Source organism: Aspergillus versicolor (genome assembly GCF_001890125.1).
Source record: "Aspergillus versicolor CBS 583.65 unplaced genomic scaffold ASPVEscaffold_1, whole genome shotgun sequence".
In the NCBI taxonomy this organism is placed as follows: Eukaryota; Fungi; Ascomycota; class Eurotiomycetes; order Eurotiales; family Aspergillaceae; genus Aspergillus; species Aspergillus versicolor.
The window spans coordinates 3074711-3099224 of NW_024467524.1; the positions used below are offsets into that span (position 1 = coordinate 3074711).

At 50.6% G+C, this 24514-nt stretch overlaps 12 protein-coding genes across 12 annotated transcripts; 7 read left to right on the plus strand and 5 right to left on the minus strand.

Annotated features, from left to right (window-relative positions):
* Nucleotides 1-179: 179 nt before the first annotated feature.
* ASPVEDRAFT_146375 (NAD-dependent succinate-semialdehyde dehydrogenase) lies at nucleotides 180-2793 on the minus strand. The gene is made up of 7 exons (XM_040808089.1): nucleotides 2744-2793; nucleotides 2595-2682; nucleotides 1862-2541; nucleotides 1233-1803; nucleotides 1045-1177; nucleotides 574-612; nucleotides 180-512 (listed from the first exon to the last, which is right to left on the minus strand). The coding sequence occupies exons 1-7, from the start codon at nucleotides 2774-2776 to the stop codon at nucleotides 290-292; spliced, it is 1767 nt and encodes a 588-aa protein (XP_040662722.1). The 5' UTR covers nucleotides 2777-2793; the 3' UTR covers nucleotides 180-289.
* A 355-nt stretch (nucleotides 2794-3148) lies between these two features.
* ASPVEDRAFT_78706 (uncharacterized protein) lies at nucleotides 3149-4674 on the plus strand (the record flags this gene model as incomplete). Its single annotated transcript, XM_040816590.1, has 3 exons — nucleotides 3149-3493; nucleotides 3542-4523; nucleotides 4571-4674. The coding sequence occupies 3 exons, from the start codon at nucleotides 3149-3151 to the stop codon at nucleotides 4672-4674; spliced, it is 1431 nt and encodes a 476-aa protein (XP_040662723.1).
* A 240-nt stretch (nucleotides 4675-4914) lies between these two features.
* On the minus strand, nucleotides 4915-5800 carry ASPVEDRAFT_158880 (uncharacterized protein). Its single transcript, XM_040808567.1, has 4 exons — nucleotides 5758-5800; nucleotides 5574-5695; nucleotides 5180-5510; nucleotides 4915-5114 (listed from the first exon to the last, which is right to left on the minus strand). The coding sequence occupies exons 2-4, from the start codon at nucleotides 5691-5693 to the stop codon at nucleotides 5047-5049; spliced, it is 519 nt and encodes a 172-aa protein (XP_040662724.1). The 5' UTR covers nucleotides 5694-5695; nucleotides 5758-5800; the 3' UTR covers nucleotides 4915-5046.
* A 502-nt stretch (nucleotides 5801-6302) lies between these two features.
* Nucleotides 6303-8921, minus strand: ASPVEDRAFT_146378 (DUF4246 domain-containing protein). Its single transcript, XM_040808090.1, has 4 exons — nucleotides 8283-8921; nucleotides 7161-8228; nucleotides 6662-7102; nucleotides 6303-6596 (listed from the first exon to the last, which is right to left on the minus strand). Exons 1-4 carry the CDS (start codon nucleotides 8721-8723, stop codon nucleotides 6570-6572), a joined length of 1977 nt encoding a protein of 658 aa, XP_040662725.1. The 5' UTR covers nucleotides 8724-8921; the 3' UTR covers nucleotides 6303-6569.
* Nucleotides 8922-9095: 174 nt separating this feature from the next.
* On the minus strand, nucleotides 9096-10691 carry ASPVEDRAFT_36359 (class I SAM-dependent methyltransferase). The gene is made up of 2 exons (XM_040811197.1): nucleotides 9482-10691; nucleotides 9096-9434 (listed from the first exon to the last, which is right to left on the minus strand). Exons 1-2 carry the CDS (start codon nucleotides 10417-10419, stop codon nucleotides 9398-9400), a joined length of 975 nt encoding a protein of 324 aa, XP_040662726.1. The 5' UTR covers nucleotides 10420-10691; the 3' UTR covers nucleotides 9096-9397.
* ASPVEDRAFT_36360 (cytochrome P450) lies at nucleotides 10622-12610 on the plus strand. The gene is made up of 4 exons (XM_040811199.1): nucleotides 10622-10960; nucleotides 11026-11564; nucleotides 11614-12221; nucleotides 12270-12610. Exons 1-4 carry the CDS (start codon nucleotides 10753-10755, stop codon nucleotides 12433-12435), a joined length of 1521 nt encoding a protein of 506 aa, XP_040662727.1. The 5' UTR covers nucleotides 10622-10752; the 3' UTR covers nucleotides 12436-12610.
* Nucleotides 12611-13627: 1017 nt separating this feature from the next.
* Nucleotides 13628-15386, plus strand: ASPVEDRAFT_36361 (glycoside hydrolase family 43 protein). Its single transcript, XM_040811200.1, has one exon. It carries the CDS (start codon nucleotides 13700-13702, stop codon nucleotides 15038-15040), a length of 1341 nt encoding a protein of 446 aa, XP_040662728.1. The 5' UTR covers nucleotides 13628-13699; the 3' UTR covers nucleotides 15041-15386.
* Nucleotides 15387-15416: 30 nt separating this feature from the next.
* ASPVEDRAFT_873010 (phosphotransferase family protein) lies at nucleotides 15417-16556 on the plus strand (the record flags this gene model as incomplete). Its single annotated transcript, XM_040818031.1, has 1 exon — nucleotides 15417-16556. One exon carries the CDS (start codon nucleotides 15417-15419, stop codon nucleotides 16554-16556), a length of 1140 nt encoding a protein of 379 aa, XP_040662729.1.
* Nucleotides 16557-16911: 355 nt separating this feature from the next.
* Nucleotides 16912-18304, plus strand: ASPVEDRAFT_118752 (putative protein kinase; the record flags this gene model as incomplete). Its single annotated transcript, XM_040805639.1, has 4 exons — nucleotides 16912-17153; nucleotides 17206-17537; nucleotides 17595-17899; nucleotides 17954-18304. The coding sequence occupies 4 exons, from the start codon at nucleotides 16912-16914 to the stop codon at nucleotides 18302-18304; spliced, it is 1230 nt and encodes a 409-aa protein (XP_040662730.1).
* Nucleotides 18305-18448: 144 nt separating this feature from the next.
* On the plus strand, nucleotides 18449-19813 carry ASPVEDRAFT_146383 (alpha/beta hydrolase family protein; the record flags this gene model as incomplete). The annotated part of the gene is made up of 1 exon (XM_040808091.1): nucleotides 18449-19813. The coding sequence occupies one exon, from the start codon at nucleotides 18449-18451 to the stop codon at nucleotides 19811-19813; it is 1365 nt and encodes a 454-aa protein (XP_040662731.1).
* A 33-nt stretch (nucleotides 19814-19846) lies between these two features.
* On the minus strand, nucleotides 19847-22121 carry ASPVEDRAFT_263613 (uncharacterized protein). The gene is made up of 5 exons (XM_040809895.1): nucleotides 21873-22121; nucleotides 21182-21823; nucleotides 20835-21127; nucleotides 20181-20776; nucleotides 19847-20133 (listed from the first exon to the last, which is right to left on the minus strand). The coding sequence occupies exons 1-5, from the start codon at nucleotides 21985-21987 to the stop codon at nucleotides 19881-19883; spliced, it is 1899 nt and encodes a 632-aa protein (XP_040662732.1). The 5' UTR covers nucleotides 21988-22121; the 3' UTR covers nucleotides 19847-19880.
* A 134-nt stretch (nucleotides 22122-22255) lies between these two features.
* Nucleotides 22256-24433, plus strand: ASPVEDRAFT_122721 (5'-methylthioadenosine/S-adenosylhomocysteine nucleosidase family protein; the record flags this gene model as incomplete). The annotated part of the gene is made up of 1 exon (XM_040806012.1): nucleotides 22256-24433. The coding sequence occupies one exon, from the start codon at nucleotides 22256-22258 to the stop codon at nucleotides 24431-24433; it is 2178 nt and encodes a 725-aa protein (XP_040662733.1).
* Between the last annotated feature and the right edge of the window lie 81 nt (nucleotides 24434-24514).

Below are 24514 nucleotides of genomic sequence, written 5' to 3' on the forward strand. Positions count from 1 at the left end.
GAGCCCCAGCCTGCGCTTACAGATTTGGCTCTACTTTGGTCTGACGGTTGGTCTAGAAGTACCAAATTCTACTATTTAACATGGAGTGAACAAAGTCTTAGTCTAATGATATTATATTCAATGAGCGCTAACGTCTATGTCCATCCCAGGGACAAGTCAGGAACAATTCACCTGGGCTCGGCTCTAGGTCTTGAAACTCTTGCCTCTGTACAAAACTCCGGATTACCCGCTAATAATCTAATGCATATTTATGCGCCTTCGCTTTCTTCAGTTGTTGAATTCAGTTCAGTTATTTCGCTGGGGCGAGTGGCTTCTCGTCCGGGGGCGCGATGCGGTCAAGCCGGCGGAGCAGGCGGAGGTGTTCGGTCTTGAGAGACTTGAATTCGTCGTCGAGCTGGTGGTGCCACGGGTAGAGGACGAAGACCTGGAAGGCCAGGGCGGAGGAGGCGACGCCGAAGTTGGTGAGGGAGATGAGGCGGGTGAGTATCATCTTGAGGGATGTCTGGGGTAGTCTGGTTGATAAGAGCTGTTAACGGGCTGGTTGAGTTGGAGGAAACACTGCAATAGACTTACTGGGTTTGAGGAGGAGGAGTTTTTGACTCAGAAGACAGTCTGAATGAGGAGAATCAGGAGGAAGAAGAGAGACTGGAGAGACTGAGAGACTGGGAGTGTTCCTGGCGAAAGAGTACATCGGCCATTGGGCCGAAGTGGGTCTGAGTGGCCAGTGGTCCGCCACTCGGAGATGCCTCGGATCTGTCGGGTCCGACTGATAAGGATCAGGCATATGATAAGAATGGCCTGGATATTGATTCCGAAATCACTGTATGGATATAATGACGATTAGTATCCTTGCCGGCTTTTATGCGAATCCTGGGAGGTGAGGTTCCGGATTGCGCCGCAGTTAGATTACCATCTCTTGCCACCCCTTACGAACTTCATTGACGTGACAACCTGAGCTCAGGTAAATGCGATCTTTATATCTTATAAAAAGAACATTGGACATAGTTGGCTTGAAGCAAATTTGGCATAAATTACAGCACAGACTTTGCCGGATCAAGGGTCAGAGACGCCGATTTCGTGACAAGATACTCATTGACTGCGATATCCTTCCCAGACTCCTTTCCATATCCACTTTCTTTGATTCCGCCAAACGGGGCCTCGGCAGCAGATTGATTCCCTGAAAGACGTAAGAAACAATCTTCCAAATACCGGGTGAACTTGGATGAACTTACCAGTGTTCATTCCAATCATTCCAGCCTCCAAACTCTCCACCAAACGCCACGACCGGCTAACATCGCGAGTGAAAAAGTACGACGCCAATCCCATGCTTGTTTCGTTTGCTTTCTTGACGACCTGCTCCTCTGTCTCGAAGCGGAAAAGTGCGCAAAGCGGGCCAAAGGTCTCTTCGTGAGCTACCATCATGTCTGCGGTGGCATCCGAGATGATCGTCGGCGAGTAGAAGTATCCTCTAGGATCAACGTGGTCAGGCCTGCTGCCGCCTAGTACGAGCTTGCCGCCCTTGGAGATTGCATCTTGGACTTGGGATTCGACTTTCTCGATCCCGGCTGCGGTTGTGAGGGGTCCGATTGTGGTGTCTGGTGCAGCGCCGTGGCCTACTTTGAGCTTCTTGGTTGCTTCGATAAGAAGTTTCTTGAATTGATCGTAAACGCCGCTTTGGACATAGACTCTGTTCGCAGTGATACATGCTTGTCCTGCATGGCGCCACTTTAACAAGGCTAGGGCTTCCACAGCCTGAGCCAAGTTTGCGTCGTCAAAGACAATGAAAGGACAGTTTCCTCCGAGCTAGGTCAATCTAACGTTAGTATGTTCTTGTATTGATATATTGATGTGATGTTCCTACCTCGAGAGTGAGTTTCTTCAGCCCGTCACTGCAATGCCGTGATATCAACTTCCCAATGCGTGTACTCCCAGTGAATGTGACTTTGCTGACCAAAGGGTGCTTGCAAAGACTCTCACTAAGTGCCGGCGTACAATTCAAGTCAGTAGTCAAGACCGTTAAAACGCCCCTTTCAACGCCAGCCCTCGCAGCCAACTCCACCAACGCAAGCACACTCAAGGGTGTCTCAGGCGATGGCTTGATGACCATTGAACAGCCCGCAGCCAACGCAGCAGAGGCCTTGCGCAAGATCATCGCAACAGGGATGTTCCAAGGGACCATGGCAACCGAAACCCCAATCGGTTGCTTGATGGTAAAGTTCCGCCGACCTGGAACGGAGGAAGCCCCCACGGTGCCTTGAATGCGCTCTGCCTCGCCCGCAAACCACCAGGTGAATCCTAGCGCGTAGTCTAGCTCACCCAGTGCCTCTGAGAGAGGCTTTCCCGTTTCGTATGTTACAATGGTTGCGATGTCCTTCTTCGCGGCTGTGATGAGGTCGTGCCAGCGCAGGAGTGCCTTTGCGCGCTCACGAGCCGTCACGAGCTGGTATCTTTGGAAGGCGTCGTGAGAAGCTTCCACTGCGGCGTTGACATCCTCCGAGCTATTGATCGGGCAGCTGGCAAATTCTTTTCCAGACCCAGGGTCTAGGTATTGTAAGCTATCATCACCAATCACGTCCACACTGCGATGATCTTACCAATGACTGCAAAGCGCTTTCCAGAGGATGAACCGACCCATTCGCCATTGACGAAGGAATCTTGTTTGAAGAGGGAAGGGTCTTCTAGCTTTTTTTTATTTATTTCTTCAGTGAGCTTGGACTTATGAGTTGAAGTTCCATCAGCATACCTGGAAGAGGGGAGGATAGCTCGGTGCACCCATCGTCGTTAGTGAGCAACTCGCGTGATTCACAAGAGTTGCTTTTGCTAAATTAGGCTGATCGAGCTGTCAAATAGCGAAATCTCAGTGTTGTAGGTTGTAGTATTGAGCCCGGCAATAGTTGGGAGACGGCGTCTTGATAGCCTCACCCAAGACGGCGACTTGCATTTGCCACCTCTCAAACTCAAAACCCTCAAAACGCCGTCTCTATGAATGATCCCGGCCTGCTCCACTATGAACAGAAACCTAGATCTGCTCCCCGCACATGAGACCAAAACCCGCAGGTATAATTACCCCCAGTCAGACCCCCCATGGGGAATCCCCAGAATCCGTTTGTTGTCTCACCAGCCCACCTCACCTCCCATCCTTGTCACCATGTCTTCTACCTATGACCTGATCATTGTCGGCTCCGGTTTCGCCGGGTGCATGACGGCGCTCAACTTCCTCGAAACAGCCAAGAGACTCAACAAGCCCGCTCGCGTGGCTCTTATCGAAGCCGGGAAGAAGGGAGAGCGCTGCGGAGCCTCCCGATGGACTGGGGCGTACTTGCGCCTCGATAAGAACCTGAATTTTGACGAGGACTGGATGCAGGAAATGATCCAGGTTAGCAATGGCCAGGCGGACCTGGAGTATTGCCGGAAGCTTGCACAGGAAGCAAAGACGACGGCGGAGTATGTGGAGGACCATGGAGTTAACTTTATCAGACATAAAGAGGAGAATGTACGTATTTACCCTTTGTTAGTACATGGATGATGCTGATATTTCTAGGTCTTGCTTGAGTTCAAGACAGACCAGCATTTTGTCATGCCAGATGGTGGAGGCTGGGCCATTATCAAGGCTCTCATGAAGCACATCGAGCAGTATGATAACTGTGATGTCCACTGGGAGACTGAAGCCCGCTCGCTCTTGTCTGATAAACAAGGACGTATCAACGGAGTGGAAGTCCGCAGATCGACGGGATTATTGGAAAGGCTTTATTCTCAAGACGTGATGCTTGCAAGTGGCGGCTTCGAAGGGAACCGTGAAATGCTTGCAAAGTATGTCGGCCCAAAAACCCACGAGCTACAGCTGATAGCCCCCGGCCTGAAATACAATCGAGGCCAGGGTCTGCGAATGGCTCTAGACATGGGTGCCGACGTTGCTGGCTCGTTTGATGCCATTCACTCGGAGCTGGTTGATACTCGCGCCACGAAGCCAGATGCGGTGATATGGGGCCATAACTATGGAATAGTGATGAATGAGAACTGCGAGCGGTTCTACGATGAAGGGAAACGCCATCTCTTTGCAACATTCGAGATGATTGCTTTGGAGCTTTGGCGGGATCACAATAATAAGGGCTATTTCGTCACTGACTCTACCGTGATGAACCGGTTTCGACCAGGCTGGGTTTATGAAAGTACTGACCAAGAGCCTGTTCAAGCCCAGTCTCTTCCAGAGCTTGCAAAGAAACTCGGCGCAGACCCTGATAAGTTTGAACACACTATTACAGAGTTCAATGCTGCCTGTAATGACAAGGAGTATGACCTGATGAAGCTGGACGGCAAAGCAACCACCGGCCTCAAAGTCAACAAGACGAACTGGGCCAACCCCTTGGACTCCGCACCTTACTACGCATTCCCAATCACTACTCAACTCACGTTCACTTTTGGCGGCATCAAGGTCAATACAGAGTCCCAAGTCCTAGCCACCAATGGAGCCCCCATCCCGGGCCTGTGGGCTGCCGGAGAACTGACCGGTCTTTACTACAACGGTTCGTTGATCCTCATTATGATAGTAGCATCTCTAATGTGAATATAGAATACCCTCCTGCCACCTCTGTTCTGCGCTCGTTGACCTTTGGTCGCCTGGCGGGAGCTGCCCTTGCGAAAAGACTGAACGGCTCTGAGCGCTCATCTCTTTAAATAGTTATCTTATTCTAGTAAAACATATTAAATGGGTTTACCCGGCATCAAATACATCTCGTTCATCGATGTGATACACATGGTACTCTATTGCTTACTGATAAAGGAACTTAAGAAGACATCTACACCAAAAGCCAGCTATTCAAAACACTCAATAATTCTTGCAAAGAAGAATGCATAACTACCATGAACTTGAAGTCTGAATCTCTTCAAATGAGTGTAATTACGATGAATGATACCCCCAAATCGCCTCCAACATTGTCCTCCTGACTGCAAATTACCGGCACCGGTTCACAAAGTATCCTTGACTCAGGCCCTCACTTCAACTATCTGTCCTAATCACAAGATATTAAGCCTCGTTGCTTATGTCCCTCACATAGCGAACGTCGGCACCTTGATAGGCGTCGCCGTGGCCCAGAACCCAGAACACCCTGCCCAATCTGTAAAAAGTCAGCCCACGGCTCCAGTAACAAGTTTCAAAACAATATACTCTGCATAAACTCACAAGAAAGAAAAGCCACGACAAGCAAGACCGCATTCCCGGCCTTCAAAACCGCCGTGCTGCCATTCATATAGCCCACAGCAAGCAGAAGCAAGCCCAAGCTAAGCACGGCCAAATCAAGAAACAGAACCCAGGTTGTCCGCATCGCCCCAATGGCGTAGATTGTGTTCACGATGAACCACGCCCAGATGTAGATTGCCAGAGCCTGGTTGAATTCGGGGATGGTGGCGCCGGTCGAGTCGGTGTATGCCGCCATGATGCCTGTGCCTGGGACGTAGATCATGGCGTAGGAGAAGTTGAAGGCGGAGTACGAGCACCAGAGGGTGGCGCCGAACTAGACGTGTATCAGCGAGTTAAGTAAGTAAGTAAGTAAGTAAGAAAGAAAGAAATGAAGTACCGCCTGCCCACGAACAAACTCCATTATCCCAGCGAGGAATTGCGATGTGCCGCCGAAGAAGAGCAGCACTCCGATCATGGCATTAGGCGTCTGGATGCCCCGGGCCCCAATCCCGAACATCGCTATGAGGAAGACCCCTGTTTCCGTCAATTCAGCTTTAAGTTTCCCAGGTAAGTGGACTCACCGGTAGCGAAAGACAAAAGACCCAGGGGAGTAGGGTCTGCGATCTTGGGGCCCTGTGTCCTGACATGCTCGATCATATCCTGGCGGGTCCGCTGGGATTCGAGATCGTTCACGCCAGAGCCAGCAGGGAGATGTGAGCTGTCTTGCTTCGATTCCTGAGCCATGGTGGTGTTGGTGCCGCTATACAAAGATGGCTTTTCTGCTGCGGAGAGCTGAAGCGGAGGTGAAGACGCTCGCGAGACAATTTACTTGAATATATTGGTCGTTTCATGCTGACGACAGAGTAAGCCAGGGCTTTCTTTACATCTTGATAGCCGTGTCTAGACGGCTTCATGCGCGGTTGAGGGGTGTAACCTTAAAATGTGGAGGTATTGGGTAGATCGTCGTCTCATCCTTGGATACAATGATGCCAATCAACAGGTTCCACAGCCGGTACTAGCTCGAGATACAAGGCCAAGAGCCGAAAACGCCGTCTACCCCAGTCTATGTCCAACGGACGTGGAGAGAGCTGCCCAGACTGGAAACGGCTAACAGTCAAGACGGCAGGTAAACATTGAGTTTATCAGGTGTATACTGTTCGATACAGAGAAAAGCCGAGGACCGAAGAGGCCATGCAATTCTACCCTGGCATATGTAGTTTACTCTCAACGAAATGAACATGCATATCCGGCAAGGGATTTGATCACTTTTTACCCAGAGGCCTAGGCATCTGAGCTGCGAATTCATGGTCAGAAAATGAAACGCCATGCCCAAACCGTTCGTAGTCCATAGATTCGCCCGCTGTAGAAATATTAAGAAACACAGCCAATTGTGCTAATGCTCACAGAAAGAAAATGTATTCTGGCACGATCCATTAGCTAGGTCCACTCCAGTATATTCAATCACAAGGACAGAGGTAAACTCACATTTTCCATTTCATCATTAGCATGCTCCACCAGCGCCCCCCGCTGATCCATCAACTTCTGGCGCGTGGTAACTGCCTCTTCCCAACTAAGCGGCACCTGTCCCTGCCCCCCTACCAGATCCACAATCATATGGAATATCTCAACCGGTAGCGCATTGAACGGGGGCAAGGCGCGGACTTGTTCGGCCCACCAGTCCAGGCGCTGCGGGGCGACATTAGCCGTTGAGAGGATGCGGATGTACGGGTCGACTAGGAAGAGGGCTAGGATCTTGCGGTGGCCTGGTTTGGTGGGGTCTTCGAGCGAGAAGGGCTTCACCTGGTGCTGGAGGACGTTGGGGAAGGCGAGAAGGCGGCCGGGGCTTGTGTAGACGCTGCCTAGGAGTTGGATTTGGGGGCCGTCTTGCTCGACACCGTAGAATTCTTCGGTGGAGGCATATTCGTTCTGTAAATGAATAAAAAGGGTCAGTTTAGTTGTTTGGGTAAAGGGGAGGATGGTATACCTGGTCGGGGATTGAGATCAGATCATAGCCTATCTCCTGGCGAAAAGCGAGATGGCTCGGTGTGATGTTCTCTTCGTCGTAGTAGTACAGCGCCGTGGCACAGATATGCTCGTTCAGCGCGCCCTCGACGTGCCACGACCCGCCCTTGAACTCGGGTTTCTCCGGCGTGAGATGGATATTAGCCAGCTTGAAAATAACCTGCAGCCCAGCAGCTGCGAAATCCTTCTTGAGCTGCACGGGGAGATGCTTGGGGTCGGCGAGTTGCTCCTGGCGGGTCCGGAACTCGTGTATGGCAGTCTGCTTGAGGATACGGTTCTCTTTAAACCATTCCCGGAAACTGTCCTCATATTGGAAGTCGTAATCGCCGTCTCGGATTTCGGCGAGCGTGTAGGGGCGGATCTCTGCACCCTCCGCTTCATCCTCAAGAGGCGTGTAGGTGATGTCCGCGGGGACATCGTAGTCCTGCTCATCGTTGCCCCTGATACGCTCTAGGCGCATGCGCGGCCGGAACCACGATAGACATTCGTCCCATAGCGGGATTGCCGCGTCCACGAACTGCTCGAGGACGGGATACAGCGGGCGGTGCTTATCCGGGTGCAGGTTGTTGACGTAGCTGGTGATAGCTGCGCGTCCGTCGTCGGCAAACCGCACCTCGGACGGCAACCACTGGAAACCGCCCCATTCTTTAAGAGAGGCGTGCCGCTGGCTGTACCTCTGGTTCTTCTTTGGATCGTCGTTGAAGCCCGAAGTGACTACCTCGCCGGCACAGCTGAACCTCATGCAGTCGTCGAGGGGTACAGTGCCGTAGGGCAGCGCGCGGGACACGCCGTATATTAGCGGGAACAGCGATGGATGCAGCAGATCGAGCACTTTGCCGTCTGACCCTGGGTGCCAGTCTTTCTGGTTGTCTGGTACGTCTTCCAGCACTCGCGCGCCTTGTTGCAGTGCCTGCAGTAGAGTATCTGGTATGGCGTCGTCGGACTTGACCACCGCCAGCTCGCAGTCCCAGACCGAAACAAAATCCGTGGTTTCGTAGTGCTTTGCTTTATCGCGTAACTCCTTGATGCACTGTTATGCCGTTAGCAGTTTGAAACCGTCCACGGTGTTAGAAAGGGTCTGCACGTAAGAAAACATAGGCTCTGTGAGATGATCCAGAACCAATTCCTCGACCAAGTCCTCGCCCTCCTCATCCTCTTCACCCTCTTCATCTTTCTCATTCTCCTCAACGTTCTCATCCATGTCTTCATCTTTCTCCTCCTCATCTTTTTCGCCCTCTTCACCCTCCTTAACCTCACCCATAGCCTCAGCACGCCACTTGGCAACAATCTCCTCATCAAAAACCTTCTCCGTCCACCCCTGCTTATCGCTAATCTGATTGACGATATCCATCATGAGTCGCTCCCGCTGCGACACACCCTGGGTGTCATACGCATCCTCAATTGCGTGCGGGAACCGCAGTCGCCGGCATTTCGCGCCGTCGCCCTGGGTGAGGAGTCGCGGGTAGTCATCCAGTGCGCGGCCGAAGCCGAGGAGGGAAATGCGCTCGTTGTCGGTGGCCGACATGGTGAATTGAGATGGGATTGGGATTTGTGGAGTGAGTTAGTGAGTGGAATTCAGGGGGTTATTTCTGGGGTTTGGTGATGTTGAGGATAGGACGCACCACGTGCTCTGAATACGAGGGTGTTGTGCTCCCTAGGATTATTCGGGAAGAACTGGTGGATTATCACTGAAAGGGACATTTGGTAGACTTTCGTATTCGAGTAAATTTATAAGTTATGAGGATTTGAGGAAGACTGGTGCAGTTCGATTGCTTGTTGTTCTCAGTATAGTAGTATAAGAGAGGCTCTGCAGGGTGGCCGTGCTTAAAGCTTGATTTCTGTTAGTAACCTGGGTAGATCAGTTTTTCACCGGCAGATACCTGGAAGGAAATTGAAGGTTGTAGTTGACACCAATGGGAATGTTAGCCTGTGTTACTGATAAAAGCTTATAGGCGTCTGCGGATAGAAATAGCGACAGAAGTAATTCATTAATAACTCGCTCAAGAAAATTTGTTAGCAGGTGCCTAGTAGTTACTTTATTATCTACAGCTCCAGCCGAAAGAGAACAGTTAGTCGTAGAAATCGCTCCAGATGAATGTATAGGTACTCGTTACGGGAACGCTCATATTATTGAAGCCAGACTTTAAGCAGAATCGTTCAACTCATGAATTAGTGTATCAGTACAGCTTCGAAACTCAATCATGGATTCGCTGGCTTCTGGCCGTAGGCCACAACACTGGGAGCAGTTAGAAATATGAAGCGATTTAGGGGGTAGACACTCACATTGACCAGTATGAGTGGACTTTCGGGTTCGTGATGTCCTTCCGTGACTGCGCCAGCAAGACCTCCAGCTCAGCCGAGGACATCCCCAGCACCTGAGTGCACAGTCTCGCAGAAAACCCATGCAAGCCATCCAAGGTGTTGACCATGTTCCACTGTCCAATTTTCTTCAACTCCCTGTCCTTTGGCCAGGAGTTCTGTGGCCACTTGTGCTTGACTTCGACGATGTTTTCGAACCCGGCTTCGGTTAGCAGCCTCTTGTACTCGTCGGCCAGAGCCCCATTGCGACCGAGCAAGCGCAGCCCCTCAACCAGCTTGCTGTTCAGGGTTTCAAAGGCGGTCCCGTGCATGGTGCCATCGTCGGAGCGCACCGGGAAGGAAAAGTCAAACAGCTCGAACCACCCGCCCGGCGTCAAATTATCGTACACCTGGCGAAACAGATTCTCCTCGTTTGCAATAGAGCCCGAGAGCATGCGGGCATGGATAAAATCAAACTTCTGCGAATAAGTCCACGGTTGCTCGTAGTCGTCGATTTCGAATTTCAGGTTTGGCGGCACCCAAGACGGCTGGATTGGGCTGAGGTCCGTGCCAATGACGTTAGATGAGGGATACTGATCTGCGAAGTCGATTGCCCAGATCCCTGTTCCTGTGCCGAGATCAAGAACATTCTGCACGGTCGACGGCACTGGAGCGAGGTGCAGTTTGCGGCCGAGAGTCATGAGGCAGATCTCGTGCTGCATGTCCAGGCGCTCCTGTTCCTGCTCATCCTCGGGGATGAAGTACTTGCCGTCGGAATACTTGTGGTAGCCGCGCCCATTTTCGCGCACGCTCTGGAGGAGGCTCGAGCGCAGACTCTCGGTGTAGGCGGTGGAGTTTGTGAAGACCGAGTCCGTGTCGCTGGAATCAGGCTCGATGAACGCTGGGGGATCGTTGGCGGCCATTGTTGGAGAGTGGCCGAGGCGCGAGAGGGGGACGAAGGATGGGGAGACGGTGAGATATAAATCCACCTCCCGAATGACACTGACAGTCCCGCTGCCGCCGCTGACTCAATTGGTGGGACGCGGCCCGTCCAGCGCTAACAACGAACATTTCCCTGTTGGGCAGGAGTCTTGTCCCTTAGTTGTGTTAGTCCACTGACTCAGTCCACAGTCCACTTTGATCAGCCGTCCACTCTGCAATCGCCTGTTTCCGTTTGTCAGGATGTTTGCGCTATTAAAGACGCCCCCCTCCACGGGTTCGTCTGCACAATGGCATTGTAGTTGCCGCTCTTCACCATGGCCCCTCTTGCCCTGGCCGTGCTCCTTGCATTGTCATGCGTGGTCTACCTGCTGGGCCTGGGCCTTTATCGCCTCTTTCTGCACCCTCTGGCGGGGTTTCCCGGCCCCCGGTATGCTGCTCTGAGTCGCTGGCATGAATGCTACTACGACGTCTACCTGCAGGGCAAGTTCATCTTCTGGATCAAAGAGCAACACGAGCGATATGGTATGCAGCCGCCCCATAGCTATAAATTTCTTTACAATTCTCCCACCTAATTGCGTTCTCCACAGGCCCGATCGTTCGCATTACCCCTGATGAACTCCATGTCCTCGACGCCGACCTGTGGGAATCCGTCTTTACCAAGGCAGGCAGGGTCGATAAGTATAGCTGGATGTCGAATCGATTTGGCAATGACACATCCGTCTTGACCACCGCCCCCGACAGCCTGCATCGTATACGACGGGGCGCTCTCAACCCGTTCTTCTCTCGACAGCGTGTCCTCGGGCTACAGGATGTTATCCGCCAGAAACTCGATATCCTGCTGAAGAAAGTCAAGGAGTGTCAAGGCCTTGATGCGCCAATACCGATCCACCGCGGATACATGGCCTTTAGTGAGGATATTATCATGCAGTACTGCTTTGGCCATGACTATGCCTCGCTGAAGAAACCGGGCTGGACTCCGATTCTGCACGATGCCTTTGCTGGTGTAAGCATTGCCGGTAACATGGCTCTTCAGTTTCCACTGATACCAAAGTTCATGAACGCGCTGCCGTATTCTTGGCTTGAGAAACTGGAGCCAATGTACGCTTTGATCTTTCGCATGCAGAGGGTAAGTCTGCGTCTATTCAATCTCAGTGTCTCGGTCTAAAATGCGACAGGACTTCGGGACCCAGATCCGCGATATCAAGGCTTCTCAAGAATCTACAGAAGCCAAGAAGCCAACTGTATTATCGGATCTGATTAACGGCAGCCTCCCTGCGACCGAAAAAGCCGACCGCCGACTGCAGGACGAAGCCCAGCTCATTATCGGCGCCGGGCTCGCGACAACTGGATGGACGCTGAGCGTGGGGACCTTCTACCTGCTGGCCAACCCCAAGGTCCTGTCTCGTTTGCAGGATGAACTTAGCAATGCCATTCCAGACGCCAGTGTTGAAAATATCAGTTCAAGTCTCGAGTTGACTGAGCTGGAGAAGCTCCCCTATCTAACAGCCGTAATTAAAGAAGCAGTCCGACTATCCTACTCAACGACGTCGCGTAATGTGCGTCTTCTGCCGAAGCCGATCGAGTTTAATAACCGGGTTATCCCAGCACGCACCCCCATCTCCATGACAATCCCGTTCTTGAACTGGGACGAAGAGATCTTCCCGGACGCGAAGTCATTCATACCAGAGCGATGGCTGGACTCGCCGCGCACAAAAAACGGGTCGCCCCTGGAGCGCTACTTTGTCGGGTTTGGAAAGGGGACGAGATCGTGTCTTGGGATTAAGTATGCACCCCTCCCCGGATATATAATATAATTCTAACTGTCTGGCAGCCTTGCGTGGTGTGAACTCTACCTAATATTCGCCTCGTTCTTCCGACTATTCAACTTCGAGCTGTATGACACTGATATCTCGGATGTGGAGCTTGCCCATGACTTCTTCCTGCCGTTTCCGAAGCTGGATTCGAAGGGCATCAGGGTATTCGTCAAGGCGGAATAAATTATCATCATAATGTATACTTAATGACCTTTGTATCTCTCTTTGACTCCAGTGCTGGGAGATCAGAATGTTTATACCAGGGGTCTGTTGAATTTTAATACCAGCCATATGTATCTACCGGATCTCCATAATGCGAGCAATAATTGAAATTATATACATCTACTCAACATCCTCATTGACATCCGTCTCCCATCTTATACCAAGGGTGAACCTCGTACCCCGATTCCCTCCCGGTATCTCATGATCTGTAAATATGTTGTGATCGCTGCCGCCGTTGTATCTGATGCCCCCGCTCGTTTCTATACTCAGCTGCTGCAGCGGAAATCAGGAGATTTAATATGGCTCCGCGGTATAACCATCCGCCCAACCTGCGCTTTCAACATCCTTGCAGTCGCGAATTCTCAATGCCGGCTGAAAGGATTAGGCTGAGTTGCACCTCCTTGCCGATGTTTCCCCTGTGATTCACATGTTCAGACTTGCTGCAGATGAAACTTGCTGCAGATGAAGACAATCACCAACTCAGAACCGTTACATTGACTACTGCATCCTGGAACGCACCCTTCTCGACGACGGCTTTGCCGCACGATTCCTCTTATACCTGTGTTCCTTGTCTCGGTTCGAGTACGAGTTCTGACTAGGCTGCCTTACGATTCGCTTACATCACCACCACTGTCAACGACGACAACTCGTCATCGCCTGCCGGTTCGCTATTAGATCCATCCCGGCGTTCGACTACAACACACAAACTAGCCAGCCACTTCGAGAGACAGGCCGAGCAGCTGGAGGCAGAGAAGTGTTTACTTTAACCGAACCGCGCAACTGCATTGGCGTCGGCGGCATCATGGATGAGAGGAGGGAGGAGGGCCCAGCATTGCTTAACCAGTTATAGTTGTGATATTCAGGCAGGTGATATAGCAGGTAATATAGTATTGAACGAAGAAACCGAGTCATGGTATATACTGCAAATGATCACTATTTACCATTAAATAACCGAGATGCACATCCCCCACATCTCTCTCCGGGGCTGCAGATCCTGTCTACCTCCACGGTCTCCAATGGACAACGCCTTGCCAGACTTGTCCGGATAAATGCATGAATTCAACCTGAAACAACCGACAAGGCAAGGCTCGTGGCTCTCGTGGGTATTTAAACTGTTAGATGTCTGGAAGAGAGAATGGAATCAACCGTTCTCCTACATTCCAGCCAAGCCCTAACTACTGCACACCCAACATCAGACACAGACATCATGATCATCAAAAACAAAATGTCATCTCTACTCTCCCTCATACTGCTACTCAGCAACATAAACTTCTCCACTGCCGACAACCCCATCGTCCAAACCATCTACACCGCAGACCCAGCCCCCCTCATCCACAACAACCGCTTCTACCTCTTCACCGGCCACGACGAAGACGCCTCCACCACCTTCAACATGCTCGACTGGCGCCTCTTCTCCTCGTCCGACATGGCAAACTGGCAGCACCACCGCTCGCCCATGTCGCTCGACACATTCAGCTGGGCCACCACCCAAGCCTGGGCGGGACAGGTTATCCCACGCAATGACAAATTCTACTTCTACGTCCCTGTACGACATGGCGAAACTGACAGCATGGTCATTGGGGTAGGCGTTAGCGATACCCTCGAGGGGCCCTATGAAGATGCAATTGGGAGTCCGCTACTTGGGAATAACGAGATCGACCCGACGGTTTTCATCGACGATGACGGGCAGGCTTATCTGTATTGGGGGAATCCGAATCTATGGTACGTCAAGTTGAATGAGGATATGGTGTCGTATAGCGGCGAGATTACCCAGGTGGATTTGACAACTGAGGGATTCGGGACGAGGCCTGAGCCTACGGAGGAACGGCCGACTGCGTTTGAAGAGGCGCCGTGGCTTTATAAGCGCGATGGGCTGTATTATATGGTTTATGCGGGCTCGAGCTGCTGTCCTGAGAATATCCAGTACTCGACGGGACCCTCGGCGACGGGGCCGTGGAGCTATGGGGGTGTTGTTATGGAGTCTGCGAGTACGAGTAGTACCAATCACCCCGGAATTGTGGATTATGGGAATGTGTCTTATTTTGCATACCATAATGGGGAGCTGCCTGGTGGAGGGAGCTTTACGCGGTCTGTTGCGGTTGAGAGCTTCGAGTATAACGAGGATGGGTCGATTCCTGTGCTGCAGATGACGGAGGACGGACCGGAGCAGGTGGCGGCTTTGGATCCTTTTGTGAGGCAGGAGGCGGAGACTATGGCGTGGTCGGAGGGGATTGAGACGGAGGAGTGTAGTGAGGGTGGGTTGAATGTTTGTGATATCAACAATGGGGACTATATCAAGGTTAGGGGTGTTGCTTTTGGTGATGGTGCAGAATCGTTCAGTGCGAGTGTGGCATCTGCGACTGATGGAGGAGATATTGAGCTGCGGCTGGACAGTGAGGATGGTCTGCTTATTGGAACTTGTACAGTGGTTGGGACAGGGGACTGGCAAGAGTGGACGACGGTGGACTGTCCTGTTGAGGCTACAGGGACCCATGACCTGTTTTTCAAGTTTGTCGGTGCTGGTGATGGTTTTCTGTTGAATTTTGACTGGTGGCAGTTTGAGTAGAGCACTCAATATAATGTGGAGGTAGATTTGGCTTATGTTGGAAAAAGAACAGGATATAATATATCAACGATTCCCTCCAGCTGAAAGCGTGATACCACTGACTGAAGGTATAGGTGGAGAACCCATATCGACTGCATTAATCGTCAAGGTAAATACCGTTTGACAGTATCTCCGCATTAGGGAAGCAGTTCCGAGCTTGGAAGAGATTCTTTGTTTGATCAGCCAGGATATCAATCTCGTGTAACGACCACCGTTGAGCTGATGCCTCACGACTCGTCATAAAGAGGGTGTTTTGGAAACCTGCTAGTATATATACCTGAGTATCCTAGATATATTTCATTTACTTCATTATCAAACCATCTTGCAATATACAACCATGTCTACTAACGAGAAACGCGATCTTGCCCCGGATAACCACCTCCTCGCCGAGATATTCCCCAATACTAAAACAATTTCAACTGAAATACTCTCTCAGAACTTCGTTTGTTGCACCTTTACTGCCCGCCTGGAGTCCGGAGAGGAATTCATCGTCCGTATTGAACCTGAAGATAGCCAGACCCGTGCAGTGTCTGCCATACAAGAGCTCGCGGCCCAGGTAATCCCAGACTACGTCCCTACAGTCCATAAAACAGGAACGGCATCAGACAAAGACGGAAGGAAGTTTGACTACTCAGTAACCACATATTTTAAAGGTGCCGTCACGCTGGAGAGTGTCTGGAGTGATTTCACAGACGATCAGCAGTTGCACGTTGCAGCGCAGGTTGCATCTGTCGTTGAAAAGCTCCACAGTATCAATTTGGATGGAAAGGCGCAGCAGTTTGGCAAGCCGGAAGATAAAACTCCATCTATCCCACTTGGTGGCCCTTCGTTGGGATTCTTCTCCAATCTGTCCGATCTGGTGTGTGGTCTCGTCAAAGCCGAAGATGGGTTCAAACAGGTCACCATCACTGAAACAGACGGGAACCTGGCATTTGAGTGTGAATATGACGATATACCATCTGTATCCATATTTAAGGAGGACATCCTCTCCTTGAAGAAGGATATTGTTCTCTGTCACAACGATCTCGAGCCTCGAAATATCCTCGTCCGACAGGATAACACAGACCACTACAAGATCGTCGCGATAATCGACTGGGAAATGGCAGGTTTCTTCCCTTTTACATTCGAATCCTTTTACAAAGACCTTGTCCTGGGGAGCTCCAATCTGTATTTCCCCTGGTACCGACTGTTCAAAGACCAGACAGCGCGGCTTCTCCCTAAACCATTGCCAGCGGCCCAGGAAGCACTGCTTAAGACGTTGGATATGGTTCTTCAAGCAAACGCAAGGCCGCCAACTAGGAATGTTGGGAGGTTTGTGCAGCGTAAATGGATTGCGAGAGAGCAGTTGGTGCGCAGTGAGGATCTCTCGCTGGGATGGGTGAGGAGCCCTGAAGCTGGTGATGTTGGGAGGTTCACGAAGGAGGATAATGAGCAGTTGGAGTTGAGTGCTCTTAGGGAGTTGGGATATATCAACTAGTATCCTTTATTATTGCAGCTGTTAGTATTTTACCTACAAAATATCCAACGCGATATGTTTTATGAAATGGTACTACAAAAACACTGGTTTCAATATGCTTATATGCCGACGACGAACAACTATATCTGCAATACTATATCATGAAGGACCAACTAAAGTTAGATTTCAGACATATTACATAATATGTAGCTACTCACACGGTTAGTGTAATTTCCACCCAACGCGACCTCAGTAAACAAGCTCCATTTCAATTGTTGGTTTGCCGTGGATGGAGTAGTTAGGGCTATATCGCGTAGCCACCACTTGATTAACAGAACCTGTTATTCCCACTTTCTATAATCCATCCATTCTCAGAATGTTCTCCCTTCGATCGATCCCTCGATTCCTCAGACCGCGATGGAAACCACTCAACTTCTCAAACCCAAACTACGGGATCGTTGTCCCAACACAGAAAATCGAAGAGGAGAATTTCCCTGATTACGTCGCCTCTCGATACTATCCAACACGCATAGGCCAAATCTTCAAGGACCGCTACCAGGTTGTATCGAAACTGGGATATGGAGTTACCTCGACTGTCTGGTTGGCGCGGGATATGAAGTACGTTTCCCTGTATACTCTTCACTGTACTAATCTAATATGATTCTGGCAGCTGGCGCTCATATGTTACGCTTAAGATATTCGTCAACTCTGCGTCTATGGGACGGCAGCTTGACAGCGAGTTAAAAATGTATCAGCACATTGAACAATCTTCAAGCCATCCAGGCCGCAAGGCCGTCAGACCACTACTAGACTCGTTTAATATTGACGGACCGGAAGATAATCACCAATGTCTTGTCCATCCTCCACTATTCGAGAGTGTTTGGGAGTTTCTTCACCGGAACCCGGTTCAAAGGCCACCGGAGCCGATTGTCGCGTTTACGCTTCATAGATTGTTTCTTGCGCTGGATTATCTGCATACGGAGTGTAAGGTTATACATACTGGTATGCTTCCATCCATATCTACTACGATGCTACAGCTACAGCTACTTATGTGAATAGATATCAAGTCCAATAATCTCATGTTTGAATTCGCCGACGATTCAGCATTCATTAAAGCAGAACAGGACGAGCTGCAGAATCCTTCTCCGAGAAAAGAGATAGATGGGCGAAATATCTATCTATCTCGGGATCTGGAAATATCCCGTGGGAAAATAGGAGCTCCCGTTCTATGCGACTTTGGCTCTGCCGTGCTGGGTGACAGAGAGCATCTAGAAGACGTCCAACCAGACATATACCGCGCCCCAGAGGTAATTCTGGAAGCCCCGTGGTCGTATGGTATTGATATATGGAATGTGGGGTGCATGGTACGTTAACCCTATACCAATTTAATAGTATTCGTGAAATTCTCAACGTTACAGATATGGGATATCTTTGAAGGCGGCTCTCTATTCACCGGCCATGATCCTGAACACCAGAAATATCGAAGCCGAGCACACCTTGCTGAGATGGTCGATCTCCTTGGACCTCCTCCAGCCGGCCTTCTTGCAGCCGGGGGGCAAAGAGGGAAATTCTTTGAAGCGGGCGAGTTCCGCGAGAAAGGGCTATTAAAAGGCTCAACTCCCCTAGAGCAGAGGGAAACGACTCTTAAAGGAGAGGATAGGGAGAGGTTCCTACGCATGATGCGGAGGATGCTGCAATGGGAGCCCGAGAAGCGGAGTTCTGCGAGGGAGTTGGCGGAGGATGAGTGGATTCGGAAGCATATAGGTTGATAGACTATAAATATTATCTCTCCTCTTAAAATATTTACCTGGATCGTCATGACGTTGTTCTCGTAAGCACTAAGTTGCCCCGCGCCCCGCTTCTTAGCCCTAACAACGACATCCCCAGATATCATCAAGTCCATATCAAACACCATGTCTTGGGCTATTTGGACAAAAATAACTGCCCTATTCAACTGCATAACAGGCCATTTAAGATGGTACAGCCCAAATAAGCAACAAATAACCCACCACGTCCACACAATAACCCACCAACTAAACACCTCTGAATCAAATAATGTCAAGAAACTATTCATCTTCCCCCTCCGCTTCCTCCTCCCAGAAACCATCCTAGAGAAAGGCTGGAATATACTATGCAAATCCTTCGGACCGCTCGAGAGCATCGGCGATCCCATCATCAGCACCGGATGGCTCCTAACAACAGTCAAAGTCCCGCTACAATTCCAGCGCACCGAGTTCGGCATGAACCTTCTACTGTCTCCCTGGGGTGGACTTTTAGGATTAAACTTCCTTTCGCTAAACAAACTCGGTCTTGGTCCTGGATGGCAAGCGCCGGCATACGCAGACCCCAACGCGCGAGAAACCGAGATGACGCTCGGAAAGGGAAGACTCAAAGTCGGCGCGACACTTTGTCTACCAAGTACAGCTACAAGCCAGAAAGAGCTGGAGTCCAAATTCCCCTGCGTGATATTCATCGGCGGATCTGGACCAGTAGATCGGGACTCAACAGTCGAAGAAAACAAGCCGTTTAAAGACATTGCACTGGGTCTAGCGAGTCACGGCATCGCCTCGATCAGATTTGATAAAGTGGCATTCACGCATCGAAAGGCATTTGCAAGACATAAGGGTATAACCCTAACAGATGAATATGTCGAACATGCTACCGACGCTGTTATTCAGGCCCAGTCGCACCCGAGGATCCGTGCAGATGGCATATATGTCCTGGGTCATAGCCTGGGCGCGGTTGTTGCGCCTAGGATTGCCTGTATGGACGGTGTTTCTGGATGCATTATCATGGCTGGGCCTGCAGAGCCGATATACTGGTCTTTTGTGCGGCAGCTGCGGTATATAAAGTCACTAGATGGGCCGGAGTCACTATACCTGGGTAAACAGATTGAAGATGCGGAGGTGCGCGCTGGAGTTGCGGATGGTGAGGAGCTGACGATGGCAACGCCGGCAAAGAAACTGCCGTTTGGGATTGGAGCTGCGTATTGGCTTGACTATCGAAGGTTTGAACCGATTCGGACTGCTGGGTTTATTGGGAAGCCGGTTGCTGTGTTCCAGGGGGAGAGGGATTATCAGGTTACCGTGGACGATTATGAGGTTTGGTGGGAGGGTTTGCGGGGGAAGGAAGACATAAAATTTTACTTGTATAAAGGGTTAAATCATCTTTTTGTTTCTGGGAGTGGGATGTCAACGCCCTTGGAGTATAGTGTTCCTGGGAATGTTGACAAGCCGGTTGTGGATGACCTTGCATTGTGGGTGTCCGGCAATAAGTAAATAACCGTGTCTTCATTAAATCGAGCAAGGTAGAAATGTAGAACTGATCAAGTAACAACGCCCATCCTTACAGCCTCATCTCCATAACCGACTGAAATGCCGTTCTTCCATCCTCGACCTCCAACATGACAACAGGCACATCCACTTTGAATGTTTCCTCCCCTGGTAGATTCATTGGTGCAGAAAATCCTGCTATGCGAGCGATACTGCTTGAGCAAAGCGGACAGCGCCACTGCTCGTGGCCTGATTTCGTGTTTGCCCCCGGCGCCGTGATTGCCTTGATACACATATGGCAGAACTGGTGGTTGCAAGGCCGAACACTGATAAAGTTAGCATGAACACTCATCCTTCAGGTTGGAAGACATACATGCAATCGCACAGTCGCACAGCACAGGTCGCACAGCGCTTCGGCTTTAGCGGGTCAAAGTCGGTGCTGGTTCCATCGTGCACCCCGACATGGCTGTCCATCGCACTGACGCTCTTCACTCCAGCCAGTACTTTAGACCCGTCCAGTCGTTGATCTGGGTCCTCTTCTATCGCGTAGAACGGAATACCAGCGTCTAAGTATTCTTGTGTGGAGATTGGCGTTTTAGGAGCTAGAACATGTGTAACGGCCTCGAAATAGGAAGGATGGAAGATGTGGATGTCGAGTAATCTCGCCCTTGCTTTGTTCCAAATGTAGTGGGGTGATGTGTCCTGAACGATGTCTTGTACAAGCTTTCCACCTGCTGCGATTCCCATTTGCTGTGGACGTTGGCGACTGTAACTCCGTTCCCGACTGAGATTTCGGTGTCCATAACTCCAGATGCTCCCGGTAAAGTCGTACCCCAGGTCTGGTAGATCATCACCAGTTAATGAGTTAGCAGAGACGACGGAATCAAAATAGTCCCGAAACACCCCTGAGTCGCCTCGCCTAACTGATATAACCGAGTCGCCTAAGTCGCTAGGGCTATAGTAGCCGGCCTAGAGAGTCCCAGAGTCAGTGACTTTATCATATTAATCCAGCTGAACAGCAACAGACCTTTAGACGGAGCGTTTTTATTCCCTCCAAGCTCTCTCCGTCATCGAGAAGATCGCAAATCCTTGCTAGCCCACGGAATGTCGATGGGACGGGTGCCTTTTTGATCATATCTCCATTCTTAAGCCCAAAACTGCGCGGTGTACTATTCTCAGCCATATCGACATGTTTTGCGTGCTCATCTAGGCGCTTGAACGTGTAAGAATTGCATTCATACGACGGAATGACCTCTATCTGGATCCCGCCAAAAGTCTCCTTTCCGCTAACTTGCCCTTCAACGGTATAGCCAGATCCAACTGCAATCAACTCATTAGCAGGTGAGTGTACATTCGGGAGTGTATTGGACTCACGAGGCATGGCCACAAACTGGCGCACGACCCCAGGACTAACGGCGATTCCATCAAGCCACTTCTGACCTGGAACGACAATGTAATCTTGCTTCTCAGCAGCCTCAAAAATATCAAGGCCGCTTATAGCGTTGATATGGCCGATGTTAACTCGGATTGCATATCGGGTAGTCTTGCTATTGTTTTGGAAGTTGAACCAGAGGGCTTCTCGCTGCCACATGGGAAAGAAAAGCCCGCCCCGCTGCGATATCTTCTCCGGCAATCTGGATGCGAACGCGTCGACATTGTAGAGTGGAAAAGTGCCGCGTGAAGCCGGCAAAGGATGGGTCTTCACATCGTCAGGCATGCGCAGTGTGCGATGGAAGGTGATTTCCAACTGGCCATCAATCACTATACTTGAGATCTGCCCTAATCCTTTGCCATTGAGTTTGGCCGTCAACGGCTGGCTGCCCTTTTCGAGGTTGACAAAATGGAGCAAGGTATCGTCAACGTTGATGCATCGCTGACTGAAATTGGACGGACGGTCGGTGAAAACCTCGATGTTCTCAGTAGGGTGATTCAAGAGATAGGAATCCCCGAGGTTGAACGTGCTGCCCTCGGTGCCATTTTCCTTTATCCGGCTGAAACGATCAGGTTCAAGGTATCCTGCCTTATATTAGCATTGATAGAACTAATACAGCAGAAGAGCACTTACCTGGAGCTAGCGAAGGAAGGCTGGCCAACTCGGTCTCTGCAGGCACATCGAGTGTTGCACTCTCGGATTCCTCCTTTCCTGCGGTTCGAAGTCCTTCAAGCGTGATCGAGACCATTTTGTTTGAATATTCGGATATTGATGCGAACCAAAGGAGGGTACGGGAGCCGCACGTAGTATTTAATAGATCATGGCGTTTCAGCCTCGTGCGGGGCCTGCATGGATGGTCAACAACACGAAGTCAGCCCCGGGCACTGCCCTCCTTGGATGGGAAATAATCATCATTCCCAAGGCCTTGGTAGCGCTAGCTTATCCTCTTCGTCTGACACAAGCCAGAGAGTCATGATGCTCTCTTCTTCAGGCTGCAAAATACAGCAAACCTGGCCATGGCGTCTCGCATATTTGAGCCAAAAGACTACACGGTGGGATGGGTGGGTGCGCTGCCCGTAGAGCTTGCAGCTGCTTCACAAATGCTGGATGAGGAGCACCCAGAGCTTCCCCATGATCCGAATGATAACAACATTTACACCCTCGGGCGAATCGGCAGCCACAATGTTGTCATTGCGTGTCTTCCTGCTGGCCAGTTTGGGCCAACCTCGGCTGCCGCCGTTGCCGTCCAGATGAAGTCAAAGTTCCCAGCGATACGCTTTGGGCTGATGGTGGGCGTTGGAGGAGGTGTCCCTGGCCCTGTTGAGATCCGACTCGGTGATGTGGTTGTCAGTCAGCCGTCTGCGGACCACGGCGGAGTGGTGCAGTATGACTCTGGGACGGCGACGGCATCAGGTCTCAGACGCAAGGGCTTTTTGAATGCTCCACCGGCTATTCTTCTAAACGCCGTGAGCAAACTGCGTGCAAACCATATGAGGAACCGCAGCAGGGTCTCGCAGTATCTATCTTCATTCGAGGATATCCCTCGATTTCAGCGGGAGCATGCCGGAGTTGACTGGCTTTTCTCTTCTCAATATACCCATGTTGAAGGTCCTACTTGTGATGCTTGCAGTAAGAATCACCTCATCATGCGAACACCGCGAGAGAACGAGAGTGTTGAAATTCACTATGGAACTATTGCTTCAGGTAACCAGGTCATCAGAAGTGGCATCACCAGAGACCAGTTGAGTACAGAGCTGGGCGGCGTGCTTTGTTTCGAGATGGAAGCTGCGGGCTTGATGAATGGCTTCCCTTGCATTGTCATCCGGGGAATCTGCGACTATGCCGATTCCCATAAGAACAAGAATTGGCAGCCATACGCTGCTGCAACCGCTGCTGCTTACGCAAAAGACTTGTTGTCTGTTATACCGGCATCCGATGTGATGGAAGCATTCTCTGTGCCGAGGAGTCAGGCATCACTGCATTATGAACCGCCCATTCTTTCTGCAGGCCAGACGCTGGGTCTCAACAAGCCTGAAAAGAAAAACACGATTAGCAAGTCTGATATTGCAAAGCTGAGCCAAGTGGCGTACACGCTTTACAGTACCCTACGCGGTAGTGAGGAAGCACAATCTATTCTCGGGCTTTCTGATGACCTCTTTGGACTCCACTGCTCACTTAATCACATTTCCAGATACATCGGTGGAGATTTTAAGCCAGATGAGAACAGCAGGTGGCAAACAAGCAACATTTTCAAGCGACCTGATGTTTTGATGAATCGCTGCGGTGATTTATTGGAGGGGATCCAAAAGACCCTCAATGGTTGTCAGGGGCCAGAGGAATTTCTTAACGACTGGGTGGACTTGAAAGAGGTGCATAGTACGCCTGGTGATATGCCAAAACAGACCAAAGCCACCCTGGTGCAAGCCGAGATACAATGGTTGGCCTCATCTATGGACATCCTGCTTGACGGACTGTTACGGTCAAACCAACCGAAGATAAATGGTGAGAGTGGGAAACCTGTACCAGCAGTATATGGAGCGCAAGTAACGGAGCCGTCATCGAAATCTGGACAGCATATACAGAAACGATTTGGTCCTACAACCGTGCAAGACGATCTGGCAAGGACAGGTAACAAACCACCGATAATTCCAGGTAAGAACCTAGTATCCATGAGCCGTTTCGATATCACTAATGGGTCCCCAGAAACCAAATTTCAATACCAACCTACAGTTCCTGGAATAGGGATGAATGCATTCGCGTTGTTTGCGACTGAGCGTAATACAGGCCGGACTCACAGTCCTCAAGTTCCTGCATATAGGACCACGGATTTCCGAGTCCCTCGCATACAGTATAGAGATATGGACTTTCCGGTCCTGTCTCATCCAACGCCGCCTCCCATCTGGATTAGCACTGTTCAGTCACAACTCAATGCATGGGAGTCCACGGCGGCGTCTTCAACACAGGAAAAGCGTAGTCGACGGAGATCTGCAGTCAATGCATTGGTTTCACTGAATTCTCATATCGGATCAATTGCAGATGTGCATCAGAGACGCCAGTTTCGCGAGCAACTGGAGCACCATGGCCTGACCGAGGTTCTCCAAAGGATGAAAGCAGCAGTGGGGGAGTTAGTTCTGTTGGAAAAGGAAGTTGGAGTATATTTTGATGATAAAGCAGATGATAGCAGAGCCAGTTAGAGTGAATAGAATTGAACTGTGTGTTGGTAATGGAAGAATTATGTTGGGCTCCGTGCCTGGCTGCCTTGGTGCCTGAAGATG